The 25,433-nt window shown below is 39.6% G+C and overlaps 1 protein-coding gene and 1 pseudogene across 1 annotated transcript; both read right to left on the reverse strand.

Moving 5' to 3' along the window:
- Positions 1-1,209: 1,209 nt before the first annotated feature.
- On the reverse strand, positions 1,210-5,902 carry LOC127427742 (red-sensitive opsin-like; annotated as a pseudogene).
- A 2,687-nt stretch (positions 5,903-8,589) lies between these two features.
- Positions 8,590-13,569, reverse strand: LOC127427740 (blue-sensitive opsin-like). The gene is made up of 5 exons (XM_051675530.1): positions 13,072-13,569; positions 12,665-12,833; positions 11,140-11,305; positions 9,021-9,260; positions 8,590-8,898 (listed from the first exon to the last, which is right to left on the reverse strand). Exons 1-5 carry the CDS (start codon positions 13,445-13,447, stop codon positions 8,791-8,793), a joined length of 1,059 nt encoding a protein of 352 aa, XP_051531490.1. The 5' UTR covers positions 13,448-13,569; the 3' UTR covers positions 8,590-8,790.
- Between the last annotated feature and the right edge of the window lie 11,864 nt (positions 13,570-25,433).

Here is a 25,433-nt window from a genome sequence, read left to right on the forward strand (position 1 = left end):
CCAACAAACTGACAGAGAGGGTCAGAGACATTTTATACCAGCTCATCGTCCCAAAGAGTAACACTGTAACTATATGACGTGGAACGAATTAAGGCTAGCTGGAAGTACAGATGTCTCGTAAAACAGGAAGCCCCCCCCACCCCCTCAAATCTGCATGCAAATTATGGGTCTTAACATACTTTGCCTGACCTCACACATTCACAAAGACATATGGGATGAAAGCACATCACTGGTGAGTGATACAACAAGGACACTTGGAGTCAAAAGGTAAGGCCTCATTTTGAGGTTAATCTTCCTTAGATAAGAGGTGCTTTTAGTGTCACATTCCAATGGAAATTGCTTAGCCCCTTCAGGCTTAAATGGAGAAATTGCGATTGACTTCTCTTACTTGTAGGTGACTGTTCAAGGTTTAAATCCTGTCTAGCACAGTATTACTCATTGAAATATAAGTTATTTCCCACTGAGTTGATTTCTGGGTGTCGAAGATATTTCATCAAAATTGCATAAAACTTGGCAATACACACTTGGCGGTGTGTAAAAGAAAATGTTGGGACAATTTCACCACAAAAATAATTTGCTAAATAATTTTTTTTGTCTTGTTTTCCAGTGAAAACAAGATACATGTACTTGCAAAGCAATATTTTGTAAAGTGATAACACTTGTTTTCAGAGAATATATCTATATGATTTTTTTCTTCTTTTTTTAAGCATAAACCTCACTAAATTTTGTTAGATATATGTTAAAAAAAGAAAGCACAATTTGCCACTGTGGTGAGAAAAATAAATGTAATTAAAGATACAGTCGGAAAACAAAATAATTTTAAGATTTACACATTTCAGTTTCATAACAAAATTCCATCAAATTTAAATGAATTGAATTCAATCTTTAACAAAAGACAACAAAAAAATAAGTTATATTGATTTAATTTTGTTCAAAATTACACAAGTCAATTTGATGGAATTGTGTTATGAAATTGAAATGCATAAATCTTAAAATTGGCTAAAATTTTGTTTTAAGTAAAAACAAGTCTTATTATCTTGCACAACTTTGCTTCTCGAGTCATTTCAACTTGTTTTAAAGCCGTTTATATATTTTTACAAGAAAAGAAGACAAAAATAATAAAATTATTTTTTGCAGTGTTTGAAAAGAGATTATACCTTGACTATTTTAAATTCCTCTACAAGGAAAACGTCATGCAGAAGAGAACACTGAGTTCTTATTTTGCTGCATTTTTATTTTCATCAAAGAAAAAAACAAACATATTACGTGCTGTACATGGGCAGGCATCTATCCATCAAACTTTTTTTTATTTATCATTTTTGTTTTCTTACAAGATGGCCACAAAATTAAAGTTACAGAAACATTATTACATCACCATTAAACATCAAGCTAAAAAATGTGTGTATTATAATGAGGTGTTTAGTTTTCACTGTTGGTCTTTCCATGCTGAGTGTCACTTCCCCCCAAAGCAGTGATATGTATAGGCATACACCTTTCTGGATAGCTAGTGGATAGCAGACCATGGACGAATGATTGTGTGAAAATGTAATATCATATAAACTGTAACATTTCAGTAACAAGTCATTCGTGTGGAACTTGAGAAAGTGATGCTTTAACACACACTGCCATCCAACAAGGTATTTTTCATCTCTCTGGGGGAAATGACTGGATGCAGAGTTGTCAAGAAATAGTGAGGGTAAACAAGGAATATAAAAAGTCCCATTTTTTCCCCATATGATCTGGCTCAGGACCCTTGTTCTCATATTTGATGCAAGGCTAATGCAGGTGCCCCAGAGGACACTTCTCACTTCACACCTCAGAACCATCATCCAACTTCTTTCCAAAGAGCTGCATGATGCATACACAGAACTGCAAAAGAAAGTTTACGTTAAGAAGATTTCTTAATGTGCACAAGGTTAAACAGCACAGACTCACCTGTCAGTTCATGAAGACATAGATAATGGGGTTGTAGATGGTGGCACTCTTAGCGAAACAGGAAGAGCTGCTGCCAGTGGGTGGAAGGCTTAGCCTGGGTTTGCAGCTGCGAAGCAGACAGAGAAGGTGTAAGGACCCCAGAAAACACAATAGCCCAGGATCATGACAATGACCATTCTGGACACTACTTTCTCAGCTTTCTGTGTAGACTCGGAATCCTTCTGCTGCTGAGCGACCTGTTGGAGAATGATGCAATGCAGGTGCTAAGTGCCTTTTTAGAAAACGTGAGAACCTTACATGCAGGACCCATGAGACAACTTACTGAGCGGATTGCCAGCCACACAGCAATGTAGCACAGAATGCTAATGGCCGGGGGGATGATGCAGCAGGTGATCATCAGCACAACCATGTAGGGCATGACAACAGGGTCCTCGTTTCCGCTAAAGACATCAGGGCCGCAGGAGGTGTGAGGCCAAAACCTGTGAGAAAATAATGGATTCAAATATATGCTTCCCTGCTGTCCACATTCATACTTGAATTGGAAGAACTGCTTTAGTACAGTTTAAAAAGTAGAATTCTGTCATTATTTACTCTCCCTTAAGTCATTCCATACCCATTCGACTTTCTTACTTCTGCGGGACACAAAAGGAAATGTCCCGTTTGCTGAATCCAACACAATGGCAGTGCATGGTATCTCTTTGTAATGCTTTACAAAGCACCCAAAAGTGTCATAAATGTAGTCCATGCGACTCGTGCATCATATATCAAGACTTCCGAAGGCGTGCGATCACTTTGTATAATGGACAGACCGTAACTGAATTAGTTGTTTATTCTCAAATCAACTTAAACCATTAATAAAGTACATAAACAGTGCTAAAATCCAGTATGGTGGCTACAGCGATAACTTTGAACCCTTATTGTTTCTTGTGACAACATCAAGATGTTTGGTCATGAGACACGTAAGAACCAATAAGGTTTGATGTTATTGATGTAGCCACCATACTGTATTTCAGACTTAAGTTATGGTCTGTTCATCATACAGCGTCATCATGTGTCTTCAGAAGACTTGATTTATGATGACTATAATGACAGTTTTGGGTGCTCTATTAAGCACTCAAGTGAGTTACTGTCACGGTATTATCGTCCCATGTCTGTCTTGTGTTGTCTTTGTGTGGGTGAACGGTTTTGGTTGTATTCTTCGGTCTGTCTTGCTTCATGTCTGGAGTATAGTGTCTGGGTCCTGACTTCCTATCTGGTTTTTGTTTTTTATAAATAAATCCCCTTTTTTAACTCTGCTTTTGGGTCCTGCCTCTGACGTTTTCGTGACAAGTTACCATGTACTGCCATTGTATTGAATTCAGCCAACGGGACATTCATTCAATTATTTCCTTTTGTGTTCTGCCATTTGGGTAATACGGGTAATACGGTGGAACAATGGTTCAGGTTGGGCAGATAAAGGAGGAAGCAGGAACCGGTTTCCACATTTCATGTAAGTCTGTTTTATTCACAAATAACCAGCAATCGCTGTACGGCTTCACTCAAAACATAAGACGGCTTTTCAGCGTCACTCAAATGAACAGTTCTCTTTTCAGGTTCACACAACACTCTCTCTCAGGGGTCAGACACAAAGACAATGGTCTGTCTGTCTGTCTCTCTCTCTGTGAACTGGCCATCTTTTTATCTCCCCTGACTCTCACTGTGAACATAGAGATGGTAATTAGTCAGAATTCATCTCAGGTGGATGTCCTTACTGCTTTCTCCCTCCCCAGAGGGATGCTCGACCACGCCCTCACCTCCACATACGGGTTTGGAATTTTCATTTTTGGGTGAACTATTCCTTTAATAAAATAGCAGTCAAGTGTCCTTATTGTTGGAATTGAGGGTCTGTATGTCCATTTTACCTGCTCCAGCTAAAGATGGGAGGTGCATACCAAAAAGCAGACCAAACCCAGGAGAAAACGATTCCACCGATTGCTCATTTAGCATCAAACTTTACATTACCAAATGGTTTGCAGACAACCACCCATCTCTCCCATGAGATGACAGTCAAAGACCACAGACCAGCAATACCTGTTGATTGTGTTGTTAGATGAAAGGATTTGTAAAGTTCTAAAACCGTTTTTCCAAATTATTTATCTGCAATTGTTATTAATGCTATTAATCCACAAAAGGAGATTCACTTTTCGTATTTGGCTCCTAAACTATGGAATAGTCTCCCTAACACTGTTCGGGACGCAGACACACTGACTCAGTTTAAGTCTAGACTAAAGACTCATCTATTTAGCCAGGCATACACCTAATTTATCCAACAACTCACAATTAGGCTGCTTTAGTTATGTCTGCTGGAACCAGAAATATTTATCATGATTCATATCCCGAGGTTACCTGAGCCGGCCAGATCCAGCTTCGTTCCTGCTTGGTGTCGGACTCCACTGCTAGGTGTCACTGAGTGATGATGACAAACTACAGCCAGTGCTAGCCAGACATCACTTCAGTCTTTTTACTTCAGAGGATGAACTGATGCCAACTCCAACTGTAAGACATTGGATACTTCATATGCCACTGCCTGAACTTTGGACTTAGGATGGACCCCACCAAATATATATATATATATATATTTTTTTTTTATTTTATTTTTTTTATTTTTTTTAAACACTGGACCTTAACGCTTTCTTAATTTACAAATGTTAAACCATGACTTGCACTGCAAACAAATAACTAATATTGGCATTATCTTCATGTTGTTTAGCCAGAGGGGAACTGGCCCCCACAGTGAGTATGGTTTCTCCCAAGGTTATTTTTCTCCATTAACCAACATCCTATAGAGTTTTGTGTTCCTTGCCACAGTCGCCTTCAGCTTGCTCACAGGGGTTCTAAATACAATTATTATTTAATGTTTATACACAATTTACAATCATATTTAATCAAACTACCCAATGATCACTCTAAGACTTTATAGATATTACAGTTTCATTTTTTGTTAATGCATGATTTGCTGTAAAGCTGCTTTGAAATTATGTGAGTTGTGAAAAGCGCTATACAAATAAAAATGACTTGACCTGAATTTACGTGCCTGCGCATTGTCAGTGACAATGGCTCTGAGCTTAAAATAACTTGCCACATACAGAGACAGTGTAGCCCTCAAAAACACACATGGGGTGTCCCAGGATAAAGTGGTCAAATATCTGGTTGATGACACTGATGGTGCTGGCCAAAAGAGTCTCTCCAACAGCGAGGTTCAGTTAAGCGGGTGGCGGAGATTCTTGAATTTGGGGTGGCCACCAGCACCAGGCCATTGGTGAAGACTGAGGGGACGACCACAAAGCACATCCACAATGTTGAGAGATTGTAGACCCATCGAGGGGCAATGTGGAAGTTGGGTCCCTCAAAGCGATCTGGAATTGAGAAATAAAAAAACAATACGGATGTGGTCTTGTACTGGTGTGTGATCTCACCAAATAGCCATTCCAAATGAGCAGTCTTCCCAGAAATCTTCCTCTGATGCATTTCTAACCTGTCGTCCCATGTAGCAAAATGCACTAAGAGATAGCATTAAGGTGAAGAGACCAAAACTTTGAAGCATGCCTATGCCTGTCCCATTACTTTGTCACTGTTGAAGAGTTTGAGGCCCACAAAACGTAATAGTTTGCTAACCTACAAACCTTTTGAGTTTCATTATTACATGCGCCAATCACAAGGAGCCATCCTTACAAATGTGCTGGCATGGCTGAATTTGATGGTTTCTTCCGTAAAATTTCTGTTAAGGTCATCATATCTAATGCATGATGTCTGCCTACATACGTCTGATCATATTCCCTTCTACTGTCAGGAAATAATACTGAGATTGCCATTTTAAAGACTCACCCTTGGTGTTATTGGAGTTGGTGTATTTGAAGACTGATTTCCGCGTCGTATCATCTCCTCTTCGCATTGCAGCGAACATCACCTCTCACCATTGTTCTGCCATTTTATGTAGGTTGTTGTAAAGCCCAAACTCTTGTAGTTATTTTGTTGCTAATAAAGTTTGGGCCTCTGGTGCTTCTACTATCTGCTATCTCTGCCTGACTCACACCAACAGACTTGATGCTCTTGTCAAAGTTCTTTTATACTAAAGAGGATGCCCTGGCTTACAGGGCAGAGAACTGGTGAGGACAAAACTGCCATCAGGAACCGAAACAAAGACTCATTATTAAGACTTACAGAAGGCCTAAGCTACTGTTGCTTCCAAGGATTGTTGAAGCCATGACAGGTTAGCCGAAACATTGTGCCATGGCATTTGGCACGACCAGGCATGCAGTGATTATGAGGTGACATGGGCCCTTTGACAAAAAAAGGACAGAGACTGCTTTTGACTAAGGCTTCTAGTATGGGCTCTGACATACTTTTATTAATGATGCATGAGATAATTCTTACAAAAAAATGTAGAATTTGTACATAGTGTACATTCATAAGAAACATGATTCTGAATATCAATAGATTTGAGTTCTTTGGCCTTGTAACAATAGTGGAAATCTATTGGAAACTATTGGAAATCGTTTTGCTGCTCTGCTTTTTGGACAGCAGCCTATTTCAAAAGTAAAATACTTTGTATAATTGTATTGTATATTGTACATGGTATTGTTTAGGACATTGCACATAGTACCATACATTTGCACATTCCCACACTGTCCCATGAACAGTATGTTGCATAGACGATGAATTATTTTCACATACCTACAAGTTATTTCCATGGGCCCTAATTCTATTCTATTCTATTCTATTCTGTTCTGTTCTAACACAAGTACCATTTCAGCATAAAATGTTTTTTTTTAGGTGTATATGGTACTAAATTCAACTATTAATATCATTAAAGGACCTTTATTTTTATTGTAGGCCATGTCAAGTCTTATTCAATAAAGTGTTTCTATCTTTTCTTTCTAATAAAGAATTTTCTTTCTTTTTTCAGTCAAATTGATGTCACTTTAAACACTGTGCCATCCAGCTCACACACAACAACACTTAGTCAATCATTGACATTCACTCATGTCCGTTTAAAACAAATGTGACACAGTTTTGCTCAAATGTCCGTTATGCAGTGGGTAACTGTAAGACAGATATGTAGGTTAGAGTCCAAGTCCAAATCAGCTTACTGGGACAACCGGGGTACCCATGTACCCTTCACACAAGATCCTAATTAGTACTGACAAGGATGCAGCCCAAACCTTCCTAATCCAAATGGATTGATGGTTCAGTTTAGGGAAAGCAGGGTTTATCTGAAAATCTTGATGAGGTCAGTTTTAATCTCTCCCCGTTTTGGACAATAGACTGCTTTTTTCCAGTCATCAGCTACTTCGTCTGCTGTAACAAAGTGGAGCAGGAGGAAGTGAACACTAGGACGTGAAGAGACCAAACCAGGGTGACGATGGAGTCGACATGAAGAACAAGAGCAGTCTGTAAACTTTTTATTTTATTTATTCGTTCAGTTGTTTGATATTCCTGTCTTTGTAAATGAAGAAAGATAATGTGATGATTTAATTCTTTAGGGACAGAAATATGACACACAGAAGAGAATGGTGCTGATATTTATATGTTTATGTGTATTTGTTAATTGGGATTTTTAATGTCCTCTTTTACACTGAAACTGAAGTTTATTCAAATGAGTTTAAGTGTATTTGATTGTTGTGATTAATGCTTTGGTTGGAAAGAGAATTAAGGGTCTCTTTTGAGAATTTTTCTTCTGTCGCTATCACAATGTAGATCACAAACATATCCAGAGATGTAGTTAAAAAGCATGTTTTCTGCAAGTGTTTTCAGCTAAAGCATGGGGCAGCACTCAGTCAATCAGTCGTATGTCTGGAATTCCGCTAGTTCTGAACTATTCGTCATTGGCAAAAGTTCACTACTAGCAGAACTCGGATATACACCTGAATTTTCAACGCAAACTCAAGATAATAACTTAAGTTTGGTCTCGCATGGTCTGCCATTGGACAACTGCTCATGGTATTTTAAATTGAATGTTTTTTTTTACGATTTTTACAATTTAAACAGAATTAATCCATATAATTGATGTTAATTTAACATGAGCAAAGTTTGATTTCACTGCTCCTTGTTGCTCTAACATCATTTGTGGTTTAATTTCTAGACTTTCTCATTTCTAGACTAAGTTTATCTTGTTCATGATGACATTGTTTTCTGATGCTTTGGGAATGAGAAAAACTTACTTTATATTCTTTCTTGTTTCTCTATTCTCTTTGGTTTGGTGAAGTAAAAGAAGTTAGGGTAAGCATGCATCCTCATATAATCAATATGAGCATTTGTGAGCTTTCTTTTTCATTGAACCACTGTGCATGAAAGTGTTATTCATTATTTATTTGTGCAGCTGTTCAATGCAGTTCAATATTTATTTATTTTTACTTGTCTTTTTAGACCATTCCTGGATGTCTTGCCTGGGTGTAATTTTGCTGTGAAGGACTACAGTACATACCTGATTACAGTCTGAAATATAAGATGCTTGTCTGTTTTTATGGTTCATTTGTTGAAAAATTATTACATCATAGCGATCTGTTAAATATGGGATGATATAAGATGAATGTAACATATACAGTATAATATAAATAATTGTAATTTATGTTTACTACACTTCAACTCATAAATATAACAACATTTCTTTCTTTGCATTTATTTTAAATTTTTAATTATAATAATGTATATCTACTCATTCTACATATATAGCAAGCCAAGTCTAAGTTAAAAAATGTTGTCATTGAAAGCAAAAATTCCTATGGGGCTTATGTTTATTATTTACAATCATTGTAATAATAATTTTCACTGCCGGAGTGGTTATGTCCACAGTATGAGGTTACATCAACAATGGGTTTATTTCTCTGGTGCAACAGAGGAGACCTGGGTGACTTGAGATGAAGAAGAGGACTCATCTTCCTCAATATTCTTGCCACAGACCATTTTCATCATACAAGAGCGGAACTGGGTTTCAAATTGAAAAGAGAGAAAAATAGCAGCACATATTACTTAGAGGAATTAGTTTTTTTGATTGTTAGTGTAAATATGGCATTTGGGAGGGACAAGCTTCAACAATCTAGTTCTACCTGTTTGTTCATTAAGACGTAGATGACAGGGTTGTACACTGAAGAGGCTTTGCTAAGGCAGGATGGGATGGTTGCCAATCTCAGGTCAAATACTTCACCGCGGTGGGAAATCATCCACAGAGAAAAGCTCGCATATGGTCCCCAGCACACTAAGAAGCCAAACACCATCACCACAACCATCTTTGTCACCTCCCTTTCGGCCTTCTGGGTTGAAGCTGAATCTGCTTGAGCTTTGGCCGCCTAGTGGACATGCAGGGGATATTAGAGCAACTGGCAACACCGCACTAACCCATATATTGTCTGTCCTCTCCATCTGGTGAGCAGTTATAACTATTGTTATAACAATTCTTTTAAATTAAAGGAATATTCCAGGTTCAATACTCAATCAACAGCATTTGTGGCATAATGTTGATTAACACAAAAATGTATGTCCCTCATTTTCTTTAAAAAAAGCAAAAATTGAGGTTACAGTGAGGCACTTTAAATGGAAGTCAATGGGGTACATTTTTGGAGGGTTTAAAAGCAGAAATGTGAAGCTTATAATCTTATAAAAACACGTTGATTATTCTGTAAAAAAAAAAAAATTAATTGTGGATTATTTGAGTTGTTTAAATCACCATTTTTAAATCTTTTTTTGTGTTTTAGGGTTTGTTGACATTAGGGTTGTCATGGCAACGAAGTTGTAAAATTGGCGATAACTTTACACAGAAAAAGTTAGTAAGTGATTTTATCACACTAAAATCATGTTTTCACATATTGTTTACGTCTTGTGGCTATACTTTTGAAATAGTGAGTATTTTAATGTTTATGAATTGGCCCCATTGACTTCCATTGTAAGAGCCTCACTGTAACCTCAGTTTTTGCTTTTTTTTTTTTTTTTTTAAAAAGGAGGGACGAGTCGAAATACATTTTTGTGGTAATCAATATTATCCCACAAATGCTGTCAATTGAGCTTAACTTGTGTTGACCCCGGAACATTCCTTTAAGTTTAACACCTAACACAAGCCTAAACCTAACCACAATTTCTAACCCTTTATTCAAACTCTAAACCTAACCATGATTTTAATAGTAAAATAACTTTTGTGCATCACAGAAGAAAGAAAACCTTCTAGGGAAGCGTTGGCCTACTACAGGTTACTGACATACATTCGTATTGCATACATACTGTAAATGCAATGGGTAATCAAATTTGTTGACAGACGTTTCCTTTCCTAAAATAAAGTGATGGATAGGACGCTGGCTAAAATTTGATCTCTGTGTTTTATCGATTCGAATTTCTTTTTGTTGATTGTTCGTACCTTTTTGTATGAGCCAATATCTTATGATTTCACCATCTTGTACAAATTATTATAAGTCATCATGAGAATATGTCGTTAAATTCCATGACTTCTCCAGGCCTGGAAATCAAAACATTTTTAATCTCCTGATATTTCCAGGTTTTCCATGACTGTCGGAACCCTGGCAATACCTCAATGTGTGTCCCAAGGCATTTTTCAAAGGATTATTTTGGGTCCAATACCAGTTAGGCTCATTCGACACCATTTGTGCCATAATGCTGATTATCACAAAAATACTTTTAATTCGTCCTTCCATTAAAAAAAAAAAAGAAGAAGCAAAAATCAAGTTTATGGTGAGTGACTTTCAATGGAAGTGAATGAGGCCAATTTTTAGAGGGCTTATAAGCAGAACTGTGAAGCTTTTAATTTTATACAAGCACTTACATTCATTCTTCTGTTATAATTCATGTATTGTTTAAGATTGTTTAAGTTGTTTAAATTGCTGTCTTTACAGTCATTTTTCACATTTCATTTTTTTTTTTTTACTTCCACTGTAAGTGACTCTATAGTCGTGCTTTTATTTATTTATCTTTTAAAGGAGGGACAAGTTGAAATTCATTTTTGTGGAAATCAACATGTCACAAATGCTGTCAACTGATCTTAACTTGAATTGAACCCAAAATATTAATTTAAACACATTTATTCATTTAACAAATGCACAATAAATGGCTAGGGATTTTATCAGTTGAGTTAGGGATACTGTTGTTATGATTGGCTTTATGTGATTATATATTGTATTAAAATAAAGAATTGAAAGAATGAGCATTGCAAATTGTACTCACTGTTTTGAGTGTGATGAGTAGCTGACCATAACAGAACACAATGCAGCTGAGGGGAACCGCGAAGCAAAAGCAGAACAAGAACATGACGTAGGACTCATTGTTGTACTTGTTCCCAGTTGTGTACCAGTCAGGACCACAAGAGCACTGCAAACCTTCAGGTATGTACCTGTAAAACAGACCTCACTGAGGCATTGTGACAACTCCACAAACACTGTAATTACAATAAGAAAGACCTCCTTTCTAGAACTAATTATATAAGACCCTTTCCCACCTACAGTCCTGGTGCTTTTCCCTCAGTAACTTTCTAGATGAGAACTCTTACGAGGAACGGAACACCCAAGGAGACTTTTCCCCACCATAGTGACGTCATCTATTATTTACCATTTTATTTCTGACGTTATTTGCCCACACTTTTCAATAGCAACACCAACAAAATCAACGACACCGATGGAGGATGCCAGAAACGGAGTTACATTTTTGTTTGTTTAGGGCTGTTTTATACGAACTGTGGCTGCATCGGAAAACGTAGGCAGCGGCCCTATCAGTTAATGGGTTACACAACAGTGTTTTTGGATGAATGGAACTATCTGAACAGTTTAAAAAGCACCTTATATCATCCTACATTCATCCACCCTTATACAGCCTCCAAAGGCAGCATTTTCCAGTTTCCAGATGCAGCTTTTTTCTGCACTATAATCCTATTTATCAACTCAATCTTTTACAATAAATGCTTTTTTGACTCAGAATAAAATTACTGTACTGAAATACTCACTCACTGACTTAAAAAAGACGTCTTGATGCAAGTTAACCATGCAGTAACAGATAATACTTCCCTCATGTAAACTAGATTTAATGACTGTTTAGTGTATAATAAAGTTCAATTACCCACTCTTGATAAATATCTGATTATTTATATCCATCATCCCAGGAAAAAGTCGATGTAGTAATCCAGAAATCACTTTATTATCTGTATAGTCACAGTTCAGATGCGATGAAAACTTGATTAAGTCACACACACACACACACACACACACACACACACACACACACACAAACGGGTGATTCTCTTTGGATACTTTGTTTGTTATATGCTATTTCTGTTAAGGGAACTGTAAAATTAGCGCAATCCTCTGAATAGCAGGCTAGAAGCTAGTTTGTTTACTAACAGTGGCTGTGGAGCTCCTCTCCTTTCTTAATGCAGGATTTTGACCAGTCACAGGCTGCAGCACCTCCCACAGTCCCACAGTTCCTGTATGCCCCAAAAGTATCTACCCTGGAGTAGGAGCTAAAAATGTCCCCTAAAACAGCTTTGAGGAATTATAGCTCCTTAGGTGCAAAAGCAACGAAAAGCACTAGACCTGGGAAAAACTACCAAAAAACGGGCTCTAGTACCGCCAGTGGGAATGGCCCTATAGGAGTTAAACAAAAGGGAGCTAGTTGTTGATTATATTCAAGTTCACTGGAGGCAATTTAGGGAATTCAGTTTCAGTGCCATTTATATTTATATTTGGTTCTGGTGACTTACCGGCTCCATCCAAACAGTGGAGGGAGGGAGGCTGCCAATGCACCACACCAAGGAAGGATACAGCCAATGATGGCATGAGTGGTCTTGAAGGTAAAGTTTCCAAGGGGTTTGCAAATGACCAGCCATCTTTCAACTGCCACCACAGCAAGAGACCACAAACTCACCATTCCTGCAGTAACAGAGAGAGAGAGGGAGTGAAAAGACAAACTTTGAGCATTTATCTCTTTTTGATTCAAACCAGGACAAGAATGAATTGGATTAGGTGTGGAATTTAACAAATGAAACGCTTCTTTTTCACTACATGTAACGATTAGTTTTTGGGTATTTAATTGTTATTTGAATAAAATATTTTACAACAGGCTAACACAGAAGCATTCACAATGATGTTGATGCATGTTGCATAATACCTCCAAGTGTTGAAGCGAAGCCCTCAATTTTACATCCCAGTGGCCCGAAGATAAAGTACTTCTGCCAGAAGCAGTAGAATGCTACCGAGGAGCCGAAAAGTGACACAAACAGATTGGAAAATGCAAGATTCACAAGAATATAGTTAAAGTGAGATCTGAGTTTCTTGAATTGAACTGTGCAAGCAATGGTTAGGGCGTTGATTCCAGTTCCTGCAACGAAAAGGAAGAACATAAAGACAGTCATGATCATAAATACGCCATGGTGTCCCAAGTGGTCCTGGGGGACCAGAAAAGGGCTGAGTGCTGTGATGTTGTTGGTGTCTAAAGGGATAGGGATGTGGAAGTCTTCTTGAAACTCCGGCTGTGCTTTCCTCATCTTGCTTGAAATTCTGCAATGTTTTGAAGCTTAAATCAAGTGTGCTATTTCCTTTTGCGGATTACTGCAGCATTGCAAAGTAAAAATTGGCTATTTGCTCTCGGTGATCAACGGATGAAGTCTCCCTCAAACTATTGCAGAGTGATCCCTCTTTTATAGGGATCCAAAAGATATCATTGTGCTCCTCCCAAATGGTCTTATTGGAAGGATTTGAGGTATGTTGTTATCTACCAAACACGCCTAATTTTGTGCATGTACACACATACACAACATATGGATCCAATGGCACACATATGACTACATTTGCGCAATGCAAGACACACACTTCTCTTAATCTCATTTCCAACACAAAACCTGATTAATTCGGATCATCTCTTTCACCCTGCAGTTTGGTGCTGTGTTAACGGTGGCAGTTAATCTGCCTCACAATGCAGATAAAGCAGCTAATCACTTGCATTTAACCCCTCTTTAATCTGCTTCCTGTTGTATTGTCTCCAGTTTTGTGCCTGGAATAATGGCCTTTGTGAAGTGTCTTAAATACTCAACAGTTGGATTGTCCTTACTCAACTCTAGATGGCTCTTGAGTAAGAGATGAGAAAAATACTGTTGGAAGGTGAATGGTCCAAGAAGTCTGCAGCTTATAGATGGACTTCATCATACCTCTACATGTACAGAGAAGATAATAATACTGTATAGGCTACTAATTTGGGTTAGCAAATTAAACTGTCTGCATATAAGCAACTTTCAATAAACTTAAAGTAATAATCTTGCAGTGAAATTCTGCTTATCAGCTTTTTAATTTCACTGCATATTTATTTATTTTTCTGCTAATGCATGTAAGACACATTGGAATGTCCATTGTCTTATATAGGCAAAATAATCATAAATTTCTAATAAAAGTAATTATTGATGAGTTCACAGATTTTTCTCCCTTGTTTTGAAGTAACATGAGTGAGCAGGCAAAACACATTTCTTTTATTTCTTATGGGATTCATATTCAACTGTAGGTTATAACAGAATGGCACAATCATAAAACAAAACATGGCAACAAAGAAAAAAATGAAATGACCCCTGTTCAAAAGTCTGCATACCCTTAGTTCTTAATACTGTGTATTGCCCCCTTTAGCATCAATGACAGCGTGCAGTCTTTTGTAATAGTTGTCTATGAGGCCCCAAATTCTTGCAGGTGGTATAGCTGCCCATTCGTCTTGGCAAAATGCCTCCAGGTCATGCAAAGTCTTTGGTCGTCTTGCATGAACCGCACGTGTGAGATCTCCCTAGAGTGGCTCGATGATATTAAGGTCAGGAGACTGTGATGGCCACTCTAGAACCTTCACCTTTTTCTGCTGTAACCACTGGAGGGTCAACTTGGCCTTGTGCATAGGGTCATTGTCGTGCTGACAAGAGCGTCCCGGATGAAGACCCTGTCATGGCCAGCCCAATCTCCAGACCTGAACCACATTGAAAACCTCTGAAATGTGATCAAGAGGAAGATGGATGGTCACAAGCCATCAAACAAAGCCGAGCTGCTTGAATTTTTGCACCAGGAGTGGCATAAAGTCACCCAACAGCGATGTGAAAGACTGGTAGAGAGCATGCCAAGACGCATGAAAGCAGTGATTGAAAATCAGGGTTATTCCACCAAATATTGATTTCTGAACTCTTCCTAAGTTAAAACATTAGTATTGTGTTGTTTAAAAATGAATATGAACTTGTTTTCTTTGCATTATTCAAGGTCTGTAAACACTGCATCTTTTTTGTTATTTTGACCATTTGTCATTTTCTGCAAATAATTGCTCTAAATGACAATATTTTTATTTGGAATTTGGGAGAAATGTTGTCAGTACTTTATAGAATGAAACACAAAATGCTAATTTTAATCAAACACATACCTATAAATAGTAAATCCAGAAAAACTGATCATTTTGCAGTGGTCTCTTATTTTTTCCAGGGCTGTATATATATATATATGAATGTGATCTGCTCCATTATTTTGAGTCACTTTGACCCAGAAACAGAGCCGTAGCCAGGAATTCTGGGGCCCCTGACTCCATATTGCTTTGTGCCCCTTACCTATTAAAAAATACAATTAAAAATTTGTTGTAGGCCCCCTTGGATCTTTGGGCCCCTAAAATTGTTCCCACCTTTCACCCCACTAGCTACGGCCCTGCCAGAAACACATGTTGTGTGTTCTATACACCATAGTAAGAAGGGAAGTCTCTGATTTCTAATGATATAATTACTATGTTACTACTCCAGGCCTTTGCCAGGATATAATCACAGTGATTCTGAGGCAAAGTGACACAAAATGATAGAGGTGTCACATATCAGTTTCAATAAAGACTCGAAATTGAGTCTAACGACCTTGTTCAATGGCGCCATCTAGCGCTGGAGGATAAAGTACTTCTGCCAGAAGCAGTCGAATGAGGAGCCGAAAACTGACACAAACAGGTTGGAAAATGCAAGGTTCACAAGAATATAGTTAAAGTGAGATCTGAGTTTCTTGAACTGAACTGTGCAAGCAATAGTTAGATTACTGCAGCATTGCAAAATAAAAAATGGCTATTTGCTCTTCGATAATCAAAGGATGAAGTCTCCCTCAAACTATTGCAGAGTGATCCCTTTTTTATAGGGATCCAAAAGATATCATTGTGCTCCTCTCAAATGGTCTTATAAATCCTGTTGATGCTCATTGACCCCACCCATGGGCCTGACTTTATTTTGCTTAAATTAGTTCACATTTACTATATAGTGTGCTGTTCAAAATTGTTTTGTCAACATTATTAACAATTTTTTTTTTTTTTTTTTTTTACTAGACTATATAGCAAATGTGAACTAATTTAAGCAAAGTGACATCAGTTCTTTTAATGGAAGGATTTGATGTACACACTTCTCTTAATCTCATTTCCAACACAAAACCTGATTAATTCGGATCATCTCTTTCACCCTGCAGTTTGGTGCTGTGTTAACAGTGGCAGTTAATCTGCCTCACAATGCAGATAAAGCAGCTAATCATTTGCATTTAACCCCTCTTTAATCTGCTTCCCATTGTATTATCTCCAGTTTTGTGCCTGGAATAATGGCCTTTGTGAAGTGTCTTAAATACTCAACAGTTGGATTGTCCTTACTCAACTCTAGATGGCTCTTGAGTAAGAGACGAGAGAAAATGACTGTTGGAAGGTGAATGGTCCAAGAAGTCTGCAGCTTATAGATGGACTTCATCATACCTCTACATGTACAGAGAAGATAATAATACTGTATAGACTACTAATCTGGGTTAGCAAATTAAACTGTCAGCATATAAGCAACTTTCAATAAACTTAAAGTAATAATCTTGCAGTGAAATTCTGCTTATCAGCTCTTTTAATTTCATTGCATATTTATTTATTTTTCTGCTAATGCATGTAAGACACATTGGAATGTCCATTGTCTTATATAGGCAAAATAATCATACATTTCTAATAAAAGTAATTATTGATGAGTTCACAGATTTTTCTCCCTTGTTTTGAAGTATTTGCTTGATTTGGCTATATATATTTATATATGAACTCCCTTTTTCAGGACACTGTATTTTAAAGATAATTTTGTAAAAATACAAATAACTTTACAGTTCTTTATTTCAAAGGGTTTAAACAATGTTTTCCATTCTTGTTCAATGAACCATAAACAATTAATGAACATGCACCTGTGGAACGGTCGTTAAGACAATAAGTGCTTACAATTAAGGTCACAGTTATAAAAACTTAGGACACAAAAGAGACCTTTCTACTGACTCAGAAAAACACCAAAAGAAAGATGCCCAGAGTCCCTGCTCATCTGCGTGAACGTGCCTTAGGCATGCTGCATGGAGGCATGAGGACTGCAGATATGGTCAGGGCAATAAATTGCAATGTCCGTACTGTGAGACACCTAAGACAGTGCTACAGGGAGACAGGAAGGACAGCTGATCATCCTGGCAGTGGCGGACCACGTGTAACAACACCTGCACAGGATCGGTACATCCGAATATCACACCTGCGGGATAGGTACAGGATGGCAATAACAACTGCCCAAGTTACACCAGGAATGCACAATCCCTCCATCAGTGCTCAGACTGTCTGCAATAGGCTGAGAGAGGCTGGACTGAGGGCTTGTAGGCCTGTTGTAAGGCAGGTCCTTACCAGACATCACCGGCAACAACTTCACCTATGGGCACAAACCAACCTTCGCTGGACCAGACAGGACTGGCAAAAAGTGCTCTTCACTGACGAGTCGTGGTTTTGTCTCACCAGGGGTGATGGTCAGACTCGCGTTTATCATCGAAGGAATGAGCGTTACACCGAGGCCTGTACTCTTGAGTGGATCGATTTGGAGGTGGAAGGTCCGTCATGGTCTGGGGCGGTGTGTCACAGCATCATCAGACTGAGCTTGTTGTCATTGCAGGCAATCTCAACGCTGTGCGTTCCAGGGAAGACGACATCCTCCTCCCTCATGTAGTGCCCTTCCTGCAGGTTCATCCTGACATGACCCTCCAGCATGACAATTCCACCAGCCATACTGCTCGTTCTGCCATGGCCAGTGAAGAGCCCGGATCTCAATCCCATTGAGCACGTCTGGGACCTGTTGGATCGGAGGGTGAGGGCTAGGGCCATTCCCCCCAGAAACGTCCGGGAACTTGCAAGTGCCTTGGTGGAAGAGTGGGGTAACATCTCGCAGCAAGATTTGGCAAATCTGGTGTAGTCCATGAGGAGGAGATGCACTGCAGTACTTAATGCAGCTGGTGGCCACACCAGATACTGACTGTTAGTCAGTATCTGGTTGATCAGTACCCCCCCCCCCCGCCCCCCTTTGTTCAGGGACACATTATTCCATTTCTGTTAGTCACATGTCTGTGAAACTTGTTCAGTTTATGTCTCAGTTGTTGAATCTTTTTATGTTCCTACAAATATTTACACATGTTAATTTGAAAGTGAGAGGACGTTTCTTCATATATATATTTCCAACATGTAGCCTTTATTCATTTACAGAAATGCACAATTTTGATGACTGTTCAGTGTATATTAATTAATGTTAATTCCTGTTCTGCATTTTGATTGGACAACCTTAAGTAGACAGCTATATACAAGTTAAAATAGAAATTTATTTATGTTATACATTAAAAAACATTTGCACATATGTTATTTTTGATACAAGCTCACATCAACACTGCAACAATTTATAGATAATAAAGAAGTAATTAATATTTTGAACACTGCAGTTTGCAAATCACTTCCAAATTCTTCCAGACCCCCAAATAAGCATAGAAAATGTACAAATGTACAAATTCTGTACATTTACGATCAGACAACTGTTTGAAAATTAATGTTATATTTACATATCTAGAATATATATCAAAATATATAGTATATATACTATACATATGATGCCATCTAGCAGAGAACAGCAAATGTGAGCAGCTACTCTACCAGTATTTATTTTGTATTTTTTATTTTTTTGCACCAATGAATGAGGTAATCAATAGCAACGAAGCTTGACAAATATGTTCACTTAGTATGTATGTTAATCATGGACAGTGGTTCCACATGTTTGAAATGAGTTACAGAAGTTTAATAACTTAAAACTGCTATGCAATCTCAACTCAAGTGGGAACCTAATTGAATTAGGTAAACCCAACAATATTAAACATGTCAAAGTAACTCAGATGAATCTTTTATTTCTTTAGACAGCTAGTGACCGTGAATGTTAGCATGCTAAATACAAGCTGATGGGAAGCATTAAGCCCGTTTCACATCGCAAGCGTGATCAAGCCATATGCAAATCTACAGCACAACAACTACAGCTGTAGACTCGCTAGGGCTTTTCCACTGGAAGCGTTTTTTACAGCGTCACAGCTGCAGCTCTATGCTGAAAATAAAGTGATTTCTATATAACTACGTTGAGTATTTCCTATATTACTGACCACAATTTCTGGAATCGAACACCCCTAATAATTAATGACATTAAGAAACATAAACTTTTACAATTACAGTGTTTGGCATAAAAAATGCACATAATTTGACACAAGCAATCAGAAAAGGGGATTCAAACAGTCATATTTGATATCCTGTGGAAAGGGTTGAATAGTTGCATGAGGAAAGAGTCAAAGTGGGATTTGAATTCAGGTCTTCGTGCTTATAATGCTCCTGAGTCCTCTGAGCTAATCACTTCTAAGAGCATACAGCACATTTTCCATGCTACCTTATCCAGTGAACCTACTAAGGTGTAGCAGGCCTAGCTAATTGTTACAGAAAACATCTCTTTCTCAAGGGAAAGGAGGAGGTGGGAACCGGATTAACACTCACAAGACTTTTAATAAGACACTGATGAAGACTTTTAATTCAACATAAAACACTGACACACACAGGTTTGTGCGTCTCTCTCTCGAACTGGTGTCTCCGGCTCCTCTTTATCCCTCTCTCAGCTGACTGGGATGATTCAGCACCGGGCATCCATCCTTACGTTCCGGCCATGCCCTCCTCCTCGTCACATACCCCCAACGCCCGACTCAGGCCAACCGGACTGACTTACTCTCCCCCCCTTCCTGGAGGCGTTGCCCTTTCGGCCATCCTTCCACCGGCTGGTCTTCCCCCACCTCCTGAAAACCTGGGTAGAACGAGGGGAGGGAGAGGGGAGAGGAAAAGAGGGTGGGAGAGCCCGAGAGAGAGAGAGAGAGAGAGAGAGAGAGAGAGAAAGAGAGAGAAAAGAAAAAGAGAAGCGAATAAAAAAGAAATAACTCCCGATCACGCCGCCCACCCGGTCCTCAGCCAGCTGGACCTCCTCCGTCAGCGACGCCTGGTAATGGCACTGGACTCTCAGCAGCGGGCCCTCCACCACCTGGCGGACCACATCGGTAGCCCACTGACGAACCGCTCCAGTACCACCAGATCGTGTATCATCGGCATTACGTTCTTGATCCAGCAGTGAGGTCTCCAGGACAGCGTGGTCCTCCTCCAGTCCTGGGTTTCGGCACCAGTGTAACAGAAAAACGTCTCTGCTTAAGGGAAAGGAGGAGGCGGGAACAGGATTTACAAACATGACGACTTGAATTCAACATGAAACACTGACACAAAAAAAAAATCATTTTAAGATTTACGTATTTCAATTTCATTAAAAAAAAAAGTTTTTATTAATATAATTCTGTGAAAAATTACACAATTCAATTTGATGGAATTTGTTATAAAATTGAAACACATAAATCATCATAATCACAATCACATAAAACTGGCTAAGATATTTTTGAGTGTGTTAACTCCATATTAAAATTGACCCAAACACTGAAAAAGGAAATGATGTTTTCCTGTGTAGCTCTAATGGTCGAGCTGAGTGTTACCAATGGCAAGATCATGAGTTTAATTCCCAGGAAACATTAATAAAACAAAATACCTCAAATGCACTATAAGCCAGTTTAGGGCTGTCACGATTATGAAATTTGGCTGACGATTACCTAACCTGTTTTAGGGCTGTGACGTTTAATTGTCTCGTTAAGGGCTTTCACGATTAATTGCCATATAAACTGTCATTTTTTTAAGGTGTGCTTTTTCTGCATGTGTGCTTCATATACCTTAAGAAGTAATTGTTACATACAGTATTTAACTTAGAAATATATAATATATAATATAGAAGTATATAAATCAAATAATAAAATAGGAATAAACTATGATTTCCTTTTAAAGCTTTAAAACCTTGACATGAAATATAATGTTTTAAATATTGAAATATTTCTGAATACTTAAAATATGTCTCTTTAGTTTTGGTCAATATTACATTTACACTTGTTTTTTGAACCAATATATTTTGTAATTTTTTAAAATAAAAAATAAAATATAATTTTTTATATATACTGTATTTCATAATATTTATATTACATCACATTACAGTATATTATATTATGCAATAGTAAAATATTTCTTTCCTAATTACTTAACATTCACACATTATTTTAATGCCCTTTTTAAACCAACGAGCCCTTATTTTTCATGAAGCAAAACCTCTGAGATTTCGTTTCATCATTTCATCACTCCACAGAATTAGAGGAAGCGTGCATCTCCTCTTTGTCACTGCGTGTCATTGACACAGCGTGTATCAACCAGGAACATTTGCCGTTACACGATCATTTAAAGTGAAACTGGAGTGCTTTGAGTTCACTGTCAAAGTTTATACTTGTTCGTTTATATTTTTGCGGGAGTTTGGCGGGAGCCTCTGTTGACAGCATGCATTCAGGACAGGAGCTGGTTGATGTCCGTGCAGTGCGGCTTAGTGACGCTCAGAGTTCAAATGAATGACAGACAAATGTGCCTTTCATGGCATTTGTACAGTATATTCGCTTAAAATTCCCTCATTTGGTCAATAAAATGTGATTGGAATTTGAATGCCAAATAATCGTGGTTGTCTCAAATAACCGCGGTTAGATCAAATAAACGTGATCAGACGGTTATTTAATAATCGCGACAGGACAGGCCTAAGCCAGTTTAAATAAAATGCATAAATATACATGTGTTAAAATCCTTCACATTTTCTTATGTTATCAAAATCGCTGCAATACTTGATGGCCCTCCTAACTGACTCATTCCTTCACCCTCTGTGGCCAAAGCTCTATTCCCTCCCTCCTCTTCTGTTTTGATCTCCACTCTTCCTCACTTCCTCACAATGATCTATTTAGTGGCTCAGGACTAATTATTGGACTTGTGCTAAGGCTCTTAATGACCACAGTCAGTGCAGAGCAGGTAAGAGGGGTGCCTGAGGTAAAAACACATTCAAGTGCGTCACACAGTTATCTGTGACCATTAACCTGCTTCAGAGAAGACTGAATATGCCAGGGAGTTTGTGTCAGTATGCCTACTGCCAGTTTATGGTTTTGCAACATTTGCTAGTAGATGATCGAAAAAATAAATAAATAAAAAAAAGTACAGGAACAGATACAGAAGCAAACAAACTCTTGAGAGGAGTTGAAACTAGAGGTAGACAGATGTATATTTAAGTTTTATCGATTAATTGGTGCCAATAATTCCTTTTTGGAACTATGGGCTATCGTCAAAATCTATGCTGAGTTGCCGATAGGAGGATTCTAAAGTTAGAGCGACTTATGGAAATATGGGCAAGCGTAAGGATCTGAGTGACTTTGACAAGGGCCAAATTGTGATGGCTAGATGACTAAGTCAGAGCATCTCCAAAACGGCAGGTCTTGTGGGGTGTTCCCGGTATGCAGTGTTTAGTACCTACCAAAAGTGGTCCAAGGAAGGACAACCGGTGAACCCGCGACAGGGTCATGGGCACCCAAGGCTCATTGATGCGCGTGGGGAGCGATGGCTAGCCCATCTGGTCCGATCCCACAGAAGAGCTACTGTGGCACAAACTGCTGAAAAACTTAATGCTGGCCATGATAGAAAGGTGTCAGGACACATGGTGCATCACAGTTTGCTGCTTATGGGGCTGCGTAGCCGCAGACCAGTCAGAGTGCCCATGCTGACCCCTGTCCATCGCCGAAAGCACCTACAATGGGCACGTGAGCATCAAAACTGGACCATGGAGCAGTGGAAGAAAGTGACCTGGACTGATGAATCACATATTCTTTTAGATCATGTGGACGGAGGCAGTGTGATGCTCTGGGCAATGTTCTGCTGGGAAACCTTGGGTCCTGGCATTCATGTGGATGTTACTTTGACACTTACCACATATCTAAAGATTGTTGCAGACCACATACACTCCTTCATGGCAACAGTAATCCCTGATGGCAGTGGCCTCTTTCAGCAGAATAATGCACCCTGCCACACTGCAAAAATTGTTCAGGAATGATTTGAGGAACATGACGAAGTGTTCAAGGTGTTGACTTGGCCTCCAAATTCCCCAGATCTCAATCCGATTGAGCATCTATGGGATGTGCTGGACCAACAAGTCTGATCCATGGAGGCCCCACTCGTAACTCGCCGCCAGATACCACAGGACACCTTCAGAGGTCTTGTGGAGTCCATGCCTCGACAGGTCAGAGCTGTTTTGGTGGCACAAGGGGGACTTACACTCCACTACTGTCAACCAAGAACAGAAATCTGAGGCTGCAGTTGGCACAGTCTCACCAAAACTGGACAGTTAAAGACTGGAAAAACATAGCCTGGTCTGATAAATATGGATTTCTGCTTAGGTACACAGATAGTAGGCCCAGTGCAGCCTCAGTTTTCTGTTCTTGGCTGACAGAAGTGGAACCCGACATGGTCTTCTACTGTTGTACCTCATCCGCCTCAAAGTTCGACATGTAGTGCATTCTGAGATGCTATTCTGCTCACTACAATTGTACAAAGTGGTTATCTGAGTTACCGTAGCCTTTCTGTCAGCTCGAACCATTCTGGCCATTCTCTGTTAACATCTCTCATCAACAAGCCGTTTCCATACGTAGAACTGCCACTCACTGGATCTTTTTTGTTTTTGGCACCATTCTGAGTGTAACGATGCTGCTGGTACTGGCAATAATGAAGACGATGACGATTAATTGAAGAACCCAAGTGCAATTTATTACAAACATGAAATCTCAAAAATGTAAATACCAACATGAACAAAACATAAACATGGATTTGACTTGACTTGAATTAACATGACATGTTACGAAACTCAAGCAAAGTTACATTCAACAATATCTGACAATGGACAAAGGAAAACATGAGGCTTAAATACATGAACATGGGAGAACACTTGACAAAGATAACCAATAAACACTGAGAACTCTACAAGATAACGAGACAAAAAACCAATGAAAACAAGACACATGAACATGGAGGGAAAACATGAAATCACATGACAAGGGAACCACATGACATGAAACAGGAACTAGAAATAAACTTTTCAAAATAAAAGACATGAAAAATATGAATCAACAAAATACACATGACATATCCACCACACTAAGGGGCAGCTCCCGACAAACCAACACATGAACAAAACACATAAAACATGACATAAATTTCAAAGTTCAATAGGGAGCTGGGGGGTGGTCTTGAGGCATGGCTTGGCAGGGCGTGGAGCATGGGATCAGGGCAGAGCCCGTGGGGGGTGGAGCCATGAGAGGCTCGATGGGCAGAGCCATGGAAGGCAGAGCCGTGAGAGGCTCGAGGGGCGGAGCCATGGAGAACTGGATACCCGGAGAGTAGCCGAAGACTCGAAGGGCCAGGGTGGAGCCGGAGGCAGGGAGGACCAAGGCGGCACCGGAGGCTCGGAGGAGCAAGGAGGAGTTGGGGGATCGGAAGACTAAGGTGGAGCCGGTGGTACTGAGGACCAAGGTGGAGCCATAGGGAAGGAGGTCCTCGGTGGAGCTGACAGATCGGAGGGACAAGGCGCAGCCAGAGGACCGGAGAGCCAAGGTGGAGCCAGGTGACCAACAGACCAAGGAGGAGCCAGAGGGACGAGGGACCCCAGCAAAGCCAACAGGTTGAAGGACCGCAGTGGAGCCGAGGAAACGCAGAGCTAAGGCAATGTCAAGGGACCCACAGGCCAAGGCGGAGTCCAGGGCTCGGAGGGTCCAGGCGGGGTCGGAGGGTTGAAAGTTCCCCTTGCCTGCTCAGGAGAACTAAGGGTGGGTACAAGGGCGGGAACCATCTCCAGGTCCAACTGTTCAGATATGGCAATGACATGGCGTAGAACAGACACAGGCGTGGCTGTGACGTGGCGTGGAGCAGGCTCAGGCGTGGCTGTGACGTGGCATGGAGCAGGCTCAGGCGTGGCTGTGACGTGGCATGGAGCAGGCTCAGGCGTGCTGTGACATGGCATGAAGCAGGCTGAAGTGTTGCTGTGACATGGCATGGAGCAGGCTGAGGCGTTGCTGTGACATGGCATGAAGCAGGCTGAGGCATTGCTGTGACATGGCATGGAGCAGGCTGAAGTGTTGCTGTGAAATGGCATGGAGCAGGCTGAGGTGTTGCTGTGACATGGCATGAAGCAGGCTGAGGCATTGCTGTGACATGGCATGGAGCAGGCTGAAGCGTTG

This window comes from Myxocyprinus asiaticus, chromosome 37 (assembly GCF_019703515.2).
Source record: "Myxocyprinus asiaticus isolate MX2 ecotype Aquarium Trade chromosome 37, UBuf_Myxa_2, whole genome shotgun sequence".
In the NCBI taxonomy this organism is placed as follows: Eukaryota; Metazoa; Chordata; class Actinopteri; order Cypriniformes; family Catostomidae; genus Myxocyprinus; species Myxocyprinus asiaticus.

What these genes read in the sequence shown, in the direction of transcription:
- LOC127427740 (XM_051675530.1), bottom strand. Translation starts at nt 13,447, where the DNA reads ATGAGGAAAGCACAGCCGGAGTTTCAAGAAGACTTCCACATCCCTATC. An exon ending in CTTCGCTTCAACACTTGGAG is followed by an intron (nt 12,834 to 13,071) that starts GTATTATGCAAC and finishes CTGTTACTGCAG; the next exon opens with GAATGGTGAGTTTGTGGTCT. An exon ending in CCACTGTTTGGATGGAGCCG is followed by an intron (nt 11,306 to 12,664) that starts GTAAGTCACCAG and finishes TCTGTTTTACAG; the next exon opens with GTACATACCTGAAGGTTTGC.